This window comes from Tachysurus vachellii, chromosome 21 (assembly GCF_030014155.1).
Source record: "Tachysurus vachellii isolate PV-2020 chromosome 21, HZAU_Pvac_v1, whole genome shotgun sequence".
Taxonomy (NCBI): Eukaryota; Metazoa; Chordata; class Actinopteri; order Siluriformes; family Bagridae; genus Tachysurus; species Tachysurus vachellii.
The window spans coordinates 14,395,417-14,410,103 of record NC_083480.1 but is presented as its reverse complement, the minus strand read 5'-3'; the positions used below and the strand labels follow the sequence as shown (position 1 = coordinate 14,410,103).

General features: G+C 39.0%; 1 protein-coding gene across 1 annotated transcript; it reads left to right on the top strand.

Moving 5' to 3' along the window:
* The first annotated feature begins 1,667 nt into the window (after positions 1 to 1,667).
* ppan (peter pan homolog) lies at positions 1,668 to 14,310 on the top strand. The gene is made up of 13 exons (XM_060857413.1): positions 1,668 to 1,863; positions 3,419 to 3,589; positions 3,684 to 3,785; positions 4,328 to 4,378; positions 4,585 to 4,755; positions 4,935 to 5,011; positions 5,220 to 5,327; positions 5,846 to 5,969; positions 6,445 to 6,523; positions 6,603 to 6,732; positions 7,572 to 7,738; positions 8,466 to 8,889; positions 12,930 to 14,310. Exons 1-13 carry the CDS (start codon positions 1,849 to 1,851, stop codon positions 13,903 to 13,905), a joined length of 2,595 nt encoding a protein of 864 aa, XP_060713396.1. The 5' UTR covers positions 1,668 to 1,848; the 3' UTR covers positions 13,906 to 14,310.
* The last annotated feature ends 377 nt before the right edge of the window (positions 14,311 to 14,687 follow it).

Genomic DNA, 14,687 nt, shown 5'->3' with positions numbered 1-14,687 from the left:
TGATGGTAAATGAAGTGAGTGGTATCAGCATGGTGAGATCCATGCTGCCCACCACCAGATAGTGGAATGGCTGATTACTGACAGAGTAAGTCAGTACTGATTACTTCCCCAGAGGGTGAAGTGTCTCGAGCTCGTCGGCATTCCCATGCTGGTTCCCGGCTCGATGCTGGACCTGGAACAAGAAATCCTGCAAAAAGAGGAACCAACAAGTTACCCTGGCATTGGTGTCTTTCGGCTTAGCCATCCATAGCAGGGGCACGTGGTTTGTAATGAGGGTGAGGCATCTTCCTGCCAGGTCCAACTGGATGACGATGTCTATGAAGCGCTGATATGTAGCTGACGCAACATGTAGCCAAAATGGAATGCTCATTCCCGGTAATGCCAGTGGCCATTGGGGGTGCTGAACGCAGTTTATGGTCTTGCATCCTTTAGTGAGGGCCACCTGCCCTGAACAGGGCCTTTATGAGGCGCTCCACAAGGTCGTCCACTCGGGGGAGGGAATAGCTGTCAAATTCCTAGATCTGATTGAGCCTCTGGAAGTCATTACAGAGGTGGATGCTTCTGTCTGGCTTAGACACTACCATAAGGGGGCTGCCAGATTCCTTAATAATCGTCCTTCAGCATTCACACCACTTCCTCCTCTATATTGTGACAGTGGGCTTCTGGGATTCGATATGGCCGCTGTAGATCCAAAATCCTGGTAGGGGTTTTGATCTCATGATGCACCAGCTGTGTTAGTCCCGGCACGGAGAAGACGTCGGAGAACAGCAAGCTCTGTAATATCCTAATATGTCTGTCACCGCTGTGCTCTCATGCTCCTGATTGCTTGGCTGTTGCAGCTTGTCTCCTTTGGAAAAAGCACATCCTTTGGAATCCCAACACGATGGCTATGTTATGGGAGATGGCCTTTCGAAGTGGGACCGCCTCTTGGTACCGGGTGGCGTAATCCACAATGACGAGGATGTACTCGTGACCCCGGGCTGACTTGGGTAACGGGCCAACAAAGTCCATGCCAATTCTTTGATGAGAAAGCATTTCCAATGATGGGAAGGGGATGAGTGGCACCGGTGCAGGCTTCTGGGGGGAGGTCACAATGCTAGTGTGTGTGTGGGTGTGTGTGTGTGTGTGTGTGTACATACATGGTAAATGGCGTTATTATTATTATTATTAGTATTAGTAGTAGTAGTAGTAGTAGTAGTATTACTATAGAGACAACGTCCACAAAACTTCTGCCCCTCAAGTATCAAACATTATTATTACATATTATTTTTCATTTGTGTCTAGAATATTATTTTTTATTAAGCACGTTTTCACACGTCCCTTTTTTATCTACTTGGAATCCCTTTGGTCCGCCATTTTCCAGACTGTTAACAGTCATAGCTATATTTACATAAGCAGAGCTATTCTCCTTGTTGGCCACCTGGTGGCAATAGAAACAAACCCCCTGAAAGTTTCTTCTTCTCTTCCTCCTCGCTTCCTGCAGTACGCACGCGCAGAACACGACGCGTGGTCGTTCATGTTATTTTTCCAACCCGTATTTGTAAAATTTTCCGCGTTGCTCACGTGCCGTGTCGTTTCTCAGCCAATCAGAAGACGGTGCTGTTACTCTGAACCAATCGATATGAAGTAGGCGGAAGATAAGTAACCAATCGTTAGTCAGAAGGCGGGGCTTGCCGGAATACGGGTTGGATGTGATGTATTAGCGTGCAGCATGGTTTCTGATGTGTGCTTATCATGAGGGCTGGCAACAAAAATGCTGTTTATTATAAAATAGAAATTCATCTTGTAGTTTGAGTTATTATTTTTTTATTTAACGCTTGTTGTTTAATTTGTTTAATCTCTTGAAAAATGGGGAAAAGTAAGGTAAGTGTCACTTTAACTACACGAGGGGGAAAACTGAGCTAAATGCTAAATGCTAACGAGCTTCTCCAGGCTCTAAAGTTAACTTGTTTACAACTTGTTTACATGTCGATATTTATTACCTATATATTTATTTTCTAAAACCTTATCGCCTTTTGTTTAGCTGTAAATATGTAAACACTTGGGTTTAATTCTATAAATGTGTAATAAAACTACAGTGTTGTAGAAGAGCAAAACATTTCTACAGAAACATTTCACTAATATTTAGAAATTATTTTGTATTTTGTTTAACTTTGAACAGATCATCTTATTCTTCAGACATTTATATTTCCATTTACACCATTCAGCAGACGCCTTTATACAGAGTGCCTTACATTTGGGGCATGTGGTAACTCAGTGGTTAATGTGAGCAAGGCCCTTTAACCCTCAGTTGTATAAATATGAGATAATGTAAGTCGCTCTGGATAAGAGTCTCTGCAAAATGCTGTAAATGTACATTTTATCTCATTTTATACAACTGAGCAATTGATTTTTAAGGGCCTTGCTCAGGGGCCCAACACTGGCAGTTTGGTGGATGTGGAATTCGAACCCATGACCTTATGCTTGGTCGCCCAACACTTTAACCACTAACCTACCACATCCCTGTGTCTTAAGGGTCGATTTACTTTTAAAGGTGCTATAGAAAATAAAAGTTGTTTTTTATTATTATTATTAAAAAACAACTTTTATTTTCTATAGCACCTTTAAAAGTAGCATCTCAAAGTGCTTCACAGAAGAAAAAGGAAACATACAATTATACAAATAATACGTAAAAATAAGTAAGATATAAAACCACACTAAATAAGAACATACTGTCAAAACAAGTAAGTTAAAAAAATCAATTTCAAGTAAAAGCTACCCTAAAGAAATAAGCTTTAAGGGAGGATTTAAAGACACTAAGGGATTCTGCTTGCCTAATCTGAACAGGCAAGGAATTCCAGAGTCTTGGAGCTACAGAACAAAATGCCCCATCACCCATAGATCTTAAACGGGTATGTGGGGTGATTAAAAGGGCAGTTTCCAAAGAGCGGAGAGCACGCAAAGGTGTGTAGGGGGCTAAAAGCTCAGTAAGATAGTGATGAGCCAAACCATTTAAAGATTTGTAGATGCTAAAGAACTTTAAAATCCACCTGAAATCTGACAGGGAGCCAATGTAAGGACTCCAAGACTGGAGCGATGTGATCCCTTGTCCTGGTTCCAGTCAGGATTCGGGCGGCTGAATTTTGAACCAGCTGTAATTTATTTATTTTTAAATGATTCATATAATTAAGGTCTCCAGAGTAACAAGACATTCGATTTTCTATATGTATTTTATCTATACACACTTTTAATGCAGTAAATCTCGAATCCTTTCGCCCGTCTCTTCGTGAGCCCGTTCCATCAGACACCCTGGAGTTCATATCAGTGTTTCATCCTCATCAGGAGGTTTAAAAAATGTTCAAATCAGCATTTTATTTTGGACAGCGATATATTTCTTGACTGATATTATCGGAATTTGTTTTTATTTGAAATCCTGTAGACTAAAAATCAGAAGAAGGCACGTGTAGCTGCGAATCACGTGGCCGAGGAGACGTACGCGAGCGTGCCGCACTCCTTCGTCTTTCACCGTGGCCTGATCGGGAAGAACGTGGAAGAGCTAATGATGGACATGCGGCGTGTCATGGAGCCGTACACGGCCCAGTCCTTAAAGGTGTTTACTCTGTCACGCTCACCTTTAGTGTTACACACGATGGCAGAATGTTCATATTGTTCATGCTGTTTTTTTTCTCTCCTGTATTTCGCAGGTTCGAAAGAAAAACGTCTTGAAAGATTTTGTGACCGCAGCAGGACCGCTGGGAGTCACGCACTTCCTCGTCTTCACCAAAACTGAGAACAGTGTTAACTTGGTACGCAGCAGCACAGACTTGTGGGAAGACACAAAAATGTTATTTAAAAAAAAAAAAATCCTATTTGATGTTGTTAGATATTATTAAGTGCTCCTGAGCTGTGCAGAAGACGTGAGTGGTAGAAGTGAGTAATCCTGTCTATAGTATTTCCAGGTTGTTGTATACAATACAAAATGTAATGAAGAAAACAATGAGGTTGAACTTCTAAACTTTTATCCCCAAAGCTTGCACGCTGAGATAAAAAAATGTTTTCCATCGTAATAAACTCTTAGTTCTGATGCATTCTGACCGCTCTGAGAATGTGACTGTCAACCTGGAACAAACCTGAGCTACTTAAATATCCAGCTGGTTAGTTAACATCTACTTGAGATCCCACAAAGACGTGTAGATGTTTCTGGATTATGAATTATAGGTGTTTTTTTGTTTGTTTGTTTGTTTGTTTGTTTTTTTTTAAAGCTGTGTTATTGGTATAAGTGTGATGGTTTAAAAAAGTGGTGTCAGATGTGTTAAGACTTTAATTAAAGTGACTCTTCCTCTCACAGAGACTGGCACGACTTCCTAAAGGCCCCACTGTCCATTTCCAGGTTACAAAGGTACGCCGGCCCTCTTAGTATTCAAAGCGTCTTTTGTAAATTTAAAGTCGTTCAGATGCGAATGATGAACTTTTAGCGTGTTGACTGCAAAGTGATTGTTCCAAAGTAAACGCACTGACGTGTCTGACGATCACGGTCTTCACAGCACGATGAATCTTCTTGCAATGTATTAAGTGTGTTTCATTTATTTTCTTCCTTCTTCCCAGTACACCCTGATCAAGGACGTGGTTTCGTCTCTGAAGAGGCACAGGATGCACGAGCAGCAGTTTACTCACCATCCTCTGCTGGTGCTGAACAATTTCGGGACGGAGGGCATGCACATCAAACTGATGGCTACCATGTTTCAGAACATGTTCCCTTCCATCAACGTGCACAGGGTATAAATCCAGGAGTTTGTGCGTTTAAAAAGTCGCACCGATGACGAGCGTATAGTCTCCTGAGCTTTCCTGTGATTTGACGATGTTCTCTGATGTGCTTTTGCGTTCTCGGCCCTCACGTCGCTCTTCTGTACACATCTGTGATTAAATACTTTCATCCTTGTCTTTCTTTCATTAAGGTCAACCTGAACACCATAAAGAGGTGTGTGTTGGTGAATTACGATCCTGCGTTGCAAGAAATCGAGTTTCGGCATTAGTAAGTAACGTTACCGAGCGGCTCTGTGCGGCCGCAGCACGTAGACGGTGCACGTGATGAAAGCTTTACACGTGATCTGTCAGTGATTTTTGTTGTCAAAGTAAACGCACTGATGCACCACATCTCAACTGTCACTGGAGATTCTTATTCACAAAAACGCCTCTCACTGTCCTCTGTGTGTTTTCTTCCTGTCCTCCGTCTCCTGCAGCAGTCTGAAGGTGGTCCCTGTAGGCATGAGCAAAGGCGTGAAGAAGCTTTTGCAGGAGAAGTTCCCCAACATGAACAAACTGGAGGATATCAGTGAGCTGCTTCTCAAGTAAGTCCGGTGAAAAGGAGGGTTTCAGAAAAGACAGGAGAGGAGAAAGTCCTGGAGATGATTTTATAGGAACTGCAGTTCTCTTCTCAGACACAAGGGGGCGCCAGATCTATTATGTATACTGTCTGTTTATACTTCTGGAACTCTACAGTGTCAAACTAGCAGCATGATCAGATACACTAGAGATAGACTTGTGGTGTTTTTGTTTTTTTAAATTTATTATTATTCTTATTATTCAGGTTCCTACTGTGTGGATCAAAGATGTGTTTAACACAGGGTTGTTTGTTTGTGTGCTTCAATTAGTTCTTATTTCTCTTTGAATAAAAACACTTTTTTTATTTCCAGTTGTTTTGTTCCGTTTGATGCAAATGATGATGCTTTAAAATTTCACTGACTGCTCTGTGATCTTTCAAAGTAAACGCTCTGATGCATCATTATAGAAAAGCCAGATAGAAAACGTGATGGTTCTGTTTCAAGTTTGCTTTAAGAAGCTTGTTGTTTGTTTTTTACCTTGTAAGGGGTGTGAACCTTTCAGAAAGCGAAGCAGAGCAGGACGGCGAGCACAACATCACCGAGCTGCCCCAGGTGTATTCGGGCCGCGGGAACATGAGGGCGCAGCAGAGCGCCGTCCGACTTACTGAGGTGAGGAAGGGGCTTTTAAGGCTGGGTCTTCATCAGCGAACGTTTAAAGACTTGTTGGGTCTCTGGTGAACACAGAAAATAAGCTGACCTTTTTAGTTTCTCAGGAAGTTCCTCCTTGTTGCTTAATTTCACTCCACTCCAAGCTGAAGATTATTTACCTTGACATTGTTTCCTGTTCAGTGTCACCCAAATGAGGATGAGGTTCTCTTTTCAGTCTGGTTCCTCTCTCTTTGTCCTCACCACCAGAACCTCCAGTTCATTAGGGAAAATTGTTAGATAAATAAATTTTTATTCTGTTTCTGTTCTTCTGTAAAGCTGCTTTGAGACTGTTTGAGAATTGTTAAAAGCACTATACAAATAAATAAAATTCAACTAAAGCCATATGATCTGTATGACATGTAGAATGTTTTTATTCATTGGTTGATTTTTTTTTTTTTATTATTATTATTAATTTTTATTTTTTGTATTATTTTAGATTGGCCCCAGAATGACCCTGAAGCTGGTAAAGATTGTGGAAGGCATGGGAGAGGGCAACGTTCTGTATCATTCTGTTGGTGAGTTCCCTCTTCATGCAGACAGGAGCACATGCTGTCTGTGGTGCTTCAGTACTGATGACTTTTTTGTCCTCTGTAGTGACAAAGAGTGAGGAGGAGATTCGGGAGATCCTGAAGAGGAAGGAGGCGCGTCTGAAGGAGAAAGCAGAACGAAGGAGGAAGCAGGAGCAGAATGTAGCCCTGAAGAGGGACAAACGAGACGAAAACAAGTAAATAGCATGAAGATGTTCTAAACATTAAAGCTGGGGGTTTTGTTTGTGTTTAGACAGTACACGCATGCTGGTGTCCACTAGGGGGCGGTATCACACGTAACAAATCCGAATGTACATAAACTCAAAAAATGAATCGAACAGAGTCACATGTCACTCAGAGCAAATTAAAGCATGTGAAGAATACATTAGCTGTCAGTGTTACACTCGACTATAATACTGACAAATGTCATTGCTTTCATGTACAGATTGTAACTAACTCACTGCCTCCAAAAAGCCGTTTCTAATCCTCACTTCGTCCAACTGATCCTCAGTTCGATCATCTCTGCTTCTGCGCACGTTCTGGTTCTCGGGTCTTATCCCAGTCCTGACTCTCACTGAATAACACACTTTGGTGTGCATCACACCACACAACTGTACTTTGGGTAGCATTTTGTACCCAGTCAGTCTGTGTTCACCTTTACACCAGTCACCGTGTCTCAGTACAGCTGCGTTTTTTGAATCACTGTACAGCGACGATATACGTTTAAATCCACTCATCTGGAACAGTGTTTATTATTATTGACTTCAAACATGTTCAAATGTATTTATAGAGATTATTGTTTAAGAGGCTTCTGTGTTAAATTGCTCGTGTTCTCAGAAAGCAGCCATTCTTATCATCTTTGTTCTCCGTTGTTTGTGTATACTACTGTTTTAAAAAAAAAAAAAAGAGAGAGAGAGATGAGGCTTAACCAATGTGACATTTCTGTTCATTTGAAATTCATGAATATTAACCATGATGAGTTCCTGTGGTTGGCGTTTCGTGACATCTGTGTGTGTGTGCTTGTGCGTGCGTGCAGAAAAAGGAGTCTGGATGGAATGAAGAGGAAATGGCAGCAGGAAGGGGCTGCTTCAGATGACAGTGAAGTGGAGGATCCTGGGATGCAGGACAACCAGCCTGAGGCTGAGGAGTCAGAAGACGAGGCCGAGTATTACAGACAGGCTGTTGGGGAGGAACCGGATGAAGGTATTGTGTGTGTCTCTCTCTTTCTCTCTTTCTTTCTTTCATTCTTTCTCTTTCATTCACACCCACACACACAGTGGTTAGACTTTTATACACACATTGTCAGTTGTCTAGTTTGTTCTGTTCACACTTTTTTTTTCCCACGCACACATAGTCACGTACTTTTAGTTACAGAAAGATAAGGAGAGCAGGCAGTAACTATGCAGTAATAATACTCAGCATCAGGGCTGGGCAGAATGACCAGAATATCAATGTTGTGGATACGTTGTTGAAATGTTAAACATTGTTTATCTTAAATATTACGGTGTCTTCATTGTTTTGTAAAGGTAACAGACTCTGTTCGGTTGGAGCCGAGTAGGTGTTAATATTTTTCTATAGATTGTAAACAAAAAATTAGTTCAGATTATGTTCAGCATTGTTCATAAGGACAAATTTTCTAGCAAGAAAAGCAACTTTATACTTTATGTTGTATAAATGTTAGTGCTTAAATCTTATTATTATATTACTCACCACTGCCTGGAATAAACTGGTAATGGACCTAAAAATCTGTTTCTTGTTGTGTATATACAGTTTTGTATTTGATTATTTTGTTTCAATGACTTTCTTGTACAAGTAATGGGGTGTCCTGCTCCAATTGAGATAAAAACCTGCACCCACTCCAACCTTTACAGAAATGATTTTCCATCTGCTATTTTTAGATACTTCAATACTCCTTGTTATATTCTTTCAGACATGTTCCCCACTGCAAAGAGGAAACATGCCCCAGGCAGGTCACAGATGCCCTTTAAGAAGAGGAAACTGTCCAGAGCTCATGGGGAAGAAAAAGCACATCGATCCAAACCTACGGGCAAGGCTTCTTTTGGTGATAAGAACTTTGCCGGTAGGAAGTTTGGCTGGAAGAACACTGGAAAAAACGCCTCTGGAAGCAGAGGATTTAAAGCAGGAAAAATGTCAGGGGCCGGCAACCGGTTTGGGAAGAATAAAGGAGGAAAAAGGTTCGGAGGAAAGCAAGGGGAAAGGTTTGGGGAAAAGAAAAGTGGGCCAAAAGGTTTAAAGGGGAAAGGACAAAGAGCGAAAACCGGCTCTGCGTTTAAAGCAGGTCCAAGAGGAAGACCAGGAAAGAAAGACTTCATGAAGAAGAAAGAGAAAAGGTGAAGATAAAACATTAGGCATCTACACTAATGCAACCTGGTGGTGTTGATGTTCAACTTCTAACCTGTTAAAGCAGACTGATAAAGACTGCAGATTGTTAAAAAAATATTTGTGCTTTTGTAAAAATGTTTATAAATGTTTATCGCATTTACAGCAAATAAATAATGAAGTCTTTCATAAAATTGCCGTGATTCATGAAATTAAAATTGGGAAATGAAATGTTGTGGGGAAAAAGGTTGTGCAGAGGTGATGTCAAAGACGATGTCACAGGAAAATCTGTAGTTTGGAAATAGCTTTATTTGGATCGGATCTTTAATGTTAATCAGTAGACAAATGAACATTTAAATTATTTTGAAGTCAGGTTTTTTTGAGGAGAAATAAGGGCTGTTAATTAAGGAGAAAATGTCCTTTTAAAGGCTTTCTGATTTTTACCTTTTAAATTCAATTCTTTAATTTCATTTATTTAAAAAAAAAAAAATGAAATTAAAGAATTGAATAATTATAATTCCAAGAAAATTATAAGCTTGGAAATATCAGCAGAAAAAAGAAAAAAAATGAAAAATGAAGCATATCAAGAAAAGAACACTGTCCCTACTGTGAAACATGGAGGAGGCTCTGTTATGTTCTGGGGCTGCTTTGCTGCATCTGGCACAGGGTGTCTTGGCTCTGTGCAGGGTAACAATGAAATCTGAAGACTATCAAGGGATTCTAGAGATAAATGTGATGGCCAGTGTCAGAAAGCTTTGTCTCAGTCGCAGGTCATGGGTCTTGCAACAGGACAATGACCCAAAACACACAGCTAAAAACACCCAAGAATGGCTAAGGGGAAAACATCAGACTATTCTAAAGTGGCCTTCTATGAGCCCTGACCTCAATCCTATTGAGCATCTCTTGGAAGGAGCTGAAACATGCCGTCTGGGAAAGACACCCTTCAAACCAGAAACAACTGGAGCAGTTTGCTCATGAGGAGTGGGCCAAAATACCTGCTGAGAGGTGCAGAAGTGTCATTGACAGTTACAGGAATTGTCTGATTGCAGTGATTGCTTCAAAAGTTTGTGCAACAAAATATTAAGTTAGGGGTACCATCAATTTTGTCCAGGCCTGTTCCATGAGATTATTTTTTTTTAAGTAATTCCGTTGAAGCATGGTTGAAAAGCAATGTCTGACTTTCATTGGTTAACGTTCATAGAATTTTTATTTATTATTACTTTTGTCAGATTAAAGCTTTTTCTGTAACCATTGTGAGTTTTTCTTTCTTTGACCGAAGGGTACCAACAATTTTGTCCACGTGTGTATTAAGCATATTATTATATGCACAATATAACAATATAACAATATTAAGCATAGTATTACTGTTATAGTTGATTTTAAGTACAAAGCTATCATCTGTTATCTATTGAAAGTGATTACTCATCTTTCCTGGGTATCTGAAAATAAACTGAATGAATGTTGGAGAACTGAAAGAAGCAGCAGAGTCATCACTGTTTTGCAATAATGGGTTTTTCATTCCTTTCTTATGCGGAACCATACAGAAAACTGGTTTTGTTGTCCACACTCGAAGCTGCTTTATTAAATTGGATTCCTTTTCTAGAGCTACAGTTTTTGCATGTTCTCTGGATGTAGCAGCGTTTTGTCACTGTGGTGTCCAACCTTACATGTGATGTATGTATTGCTTTTTTTATTTCTTTTTTTTTTTTTTTTTCTACCACATCTGTTTTTCAGCAAAAGCAGAGGACTGATACTAGTTTAATAAAGTTAGGGAATGATGAGTAAATTCCTCCTAATTCATTTAAACTAGACTGAGATTATTTTACTACCTTTAAAGATCTTGGTGAATTAGTAAACTTGGGGAAGGACTTTTGGAAGAACGGTCTCTCGTCTCTTCAGTACATGTCCTGAGGCTTGTTGAATGCAGGTGAAGACACGCAGAATGTGTACTCAAGGTTAACCTTAACACAAACCAAGATATGTAAGACACCATGAACAGGAAACACTGCAACAAACAGATCACTTAAAAAGAGGAAACTTTCTGTATCAGAAACCTCTAATGAAGAAAAAATATCACAAGAAAAGTTTGAAAATCAGTCCAAAGTGCCTTGAAAAGAAAAGGGGGAAAAAAAGATGATATATATGATGGAATGGAGTTTTTACACCGCAGTGACTGCTCTAAGGCAAACAGGAAATGAAAAACCTACATCTCATCAAGGACGATTGTAGACTTGTGACTTGTACACAAAGATCTTCACAGTATCTGTGTGCAGAGTACTGGTGAGTGACCAGATAAACCAAGTGACAAGGTAATGTTAGCAAAATATTTTATTATGATCTTGATATTTTTTAATGGTATTACTTGGGAAAACGTTGGTTGCTGTTGTATATTTTAAAGAGTCCAAATCTATCGTTTGAATTGTTGATATAAAGAGCAGGTAGGAAATGTCTTGGGAACTTTTTGATTATTACACTTACTTTAAATCCTCTTTTTAATTTACATTTTTTAAGATGCCGGTTTAAGACTATATTACTGTATTCATAGGGTTATAACATTAACATTTGTCTCTTATTTGTTGGTACAAAAAATTCAGTCCACCAGATCTTTGTAGTTAAGATTAGCATGTAAAAGCCTCAGTAAAGTCATTTAAAACTATATTATTAGATTTGCCCCAATCAGCTCAGTTGTGATTTAAAATTCATCATGTGATTAGTTCAGGTTGCTTTTGCTAGGAATTTTGGTGGTTGTGTGTGTGTATATATATATAAAGAAAAACTGAGGGAAGGAAGATATTTCATTTCCTTGCATTGCTACGGCATCGCAGTAACTGGGATATAAATATACTGTTATAAATAAATGAGAATTTGTGTAGTGTTCTGGGTGTGTTCCTTAAAATAAATACTGTATATCATATAAGAAAAAGTGTCATCTACATCAAGGTTCTCAATTAATTGCAAATAATTTAGATTTCAATTTGCATTAGGAGTGACAGAGTGAGAAAAATGCTAATTAAAGAAGGAATTCAGACGGAAGAAAAAAGATTTGCGGGACAGATTTTCTTTGCTCGCTGGGACGTAGAGAGGTTCAGGGTTCAATTTTTATTTCACACTCCAAGGAAAAAAAAGATATTTAATAACATACCCATATCACTTGATGCTCATCGATCTCATTTCCACCAAAGGTTGAGATCGACTGTCACTGCAGACGTGTGGCTATTGGGCAACGGGTACACCGGATACAGATCTGGTGGAAATTATAATCTACGTTCAAATCGTTCGGTGCGGTTTTTCTGTGTACAAATCCAAATTCCTGGTGATTCCTCGAATATGAATCAGTTTCTGGGTAAACTGATTCATATTCGAGGTATCAACCAGTTTCTGGGCAAACTGATTCATTGCTCTAAGTAGAATTGTGTGCAGCAGTTTTTGCTCCACAGTAACAACAGGGTCTGCTATTAAACTTACACGAAGTATATGGTTGATAACACTATTATTAGGTGTTTGGTTTTCACATAGCTCACTTCCTTTGTCTTTTTTCAAACGACTATATTTACTCACTATTTCCTCACTACGTATATAACAGACCTGATTATCGTTTTGTTTAAAAGCATACAAACCACAAACTATTCAGTGTCAGTGTTACTTATAAGATAATAATACAAGACGTGTCAGGCTGTGAGACGTTATTGGGGTGTTACTTTAAAGTTGATTCATTTAAAATATTTTTATTTGTTCACCCTGATTTGTTAATTCCTTATACTCTAGGTTTGAGCAAACATCAAAAATGCTGAATTTAAAATGTAAACTTCATTAAGAAACCGAAACCTTGTTAAAAAACCTTATGTTAACAGGTGAGAATTAAAAATTTCAATCTCACTGTGTGGTAAATTCTGGGAAGCAGTGTTAGAATTTGGAGGATCAATATTTAATCCTGGAGGTTTGAAAGGTTAATCCATATAAATTATGATTGCTCTTGGTGTCATATATGTCCTAATGTCCTACATTATTCCTTTTAATTGATTCTAATACAGTGTCTTTGCATTGCTGTTTTCAGGAGTCTCAGTAAAATGAACAGAACCAGCAGTTGTAACAGTACATTTTCTAAGGACTTGTTACCTCCTATCTACGGTGTGGAGATGTGTGTGGCACTGGTGGGGAACATACTGGCACTGTCGCTGCTTGTGACTAAGGAGAGAAAGAACTGGCACACAGGAGTGGTGTTTTCCTGCAACCTGATCATCAGTGACATTTTTTACGCCCTCACTCTTCCTCTTCTCATCGTCTACTATTCAAGAGGACGGGTCTGGGGATTTGGTGAAGCTCTCTGCAAAATAGAGCGTTTTCTCTTCACCTGTAACCTCTATGTCAGCATTTACTTCATCATGTGCATCAGTGTTAATAGATACCTGGCCATCGTTCATCCATTTTTCACACGCACACACATTCGCCCAAAACACGCCAAGATCATCAGTGTGTTCGTCTGGATATTTGTTGCAAGCATTTCATCTCCAGTCCTCTACTATTCAGGTCTGAATCAGGACAGATGTTCCTTATTTGCAAATGACAACAGTAAAGCACTAGTAAAACCACCTAGTAAGACAACCAATAGATTGTTTATGGCTGTTACAGGCTGTTTGGTCCCTTTTGTAGTTACTTTTGCATCATATATTGGTGTTTTGTGGGTGGTTTTTAAAAATGCAAATATCACCTTGTTGGAGAAGAGAAAAGTTGCCCTGATTGTAGGTTTAGTCTGCATCTTGTATGCCGTGTCTTTTGTCCCCTTTCATATTCTCCAAATATGGAATTTTAAACTGAGGGAAGAAAAAAAGACTAATTGTTATGTGCGTAATGGATTCCAAGTGTCAAAGGCATTAGCCGGCCTGAACATGTGCCTTCATCCCATCCTGTACATGGCTGTGTTTGACAGTATCAGGGCAGTGTGCTGCAAAAGGAGCTCAGACGTATCAAATGAAAAAATCACAGATGCAGAACGCTTGTCGAAGGACCTTGAATTGAAATCCAGAGACTGAGACTACACAACATTTTGTTTTGTGTTGATTTGGATGTATGTTTGGAATCATTATCCTGTTGAATGTTCAGTGGTCAAATCTTAACCTTCTGGAAGACAACCAGCTTGAGGGCTAAACTGCGACTCTAGTTAGTAGAATTCAGTTTATTCAAGAATTACACACTCAACAATCACAAGATGTAAAACAATCTCAAAGGTAAATGTTGTACCTCCATATTTTATTTTGCACAGAGTTTGGGGGATTTTCGTTAGTATGTTCTTGCTACTGTCGACAGTCATGTTGATGGCCTGCATGGCCAAAAAAAATGTTTCAAACTGATTCAGATGGTAGATAAAGTGATTCCTCTAAATATCATGTTGTTGTTTTGTTTTATTTGAAATAAATGTATAGAATTTTCAGAAAAAATATTTCAAACTGTTTTTTCATACACAGAGGTCATTCAAAGTGCTTTACATAGAAATTAGAAAACAGTTTATAAGAGAGAAAAAAAATATGTAAAAATAAGAGACATACGATAAAATCATAATAAAAACAAAGAACAATTAAAGAAAATAAATGTGATTTCAATAAAAACAGTTTAAAATATGTTAAAAAGAATAAAACAGGAGTAAAAGTGATTTGGATAAAAAGTGCATTGTGAAGCAGCACAGTGCTCATTCAGTAAATGTAGAGCCACATTTTATTTTTACTATTATTATGTTATTAGTCTTCAGTTAAAATATATTTTTAAAAATGGGGTCTCCGGCCCAAGGTTTGAGAAGCCCTGGGCAATATTCTTATAC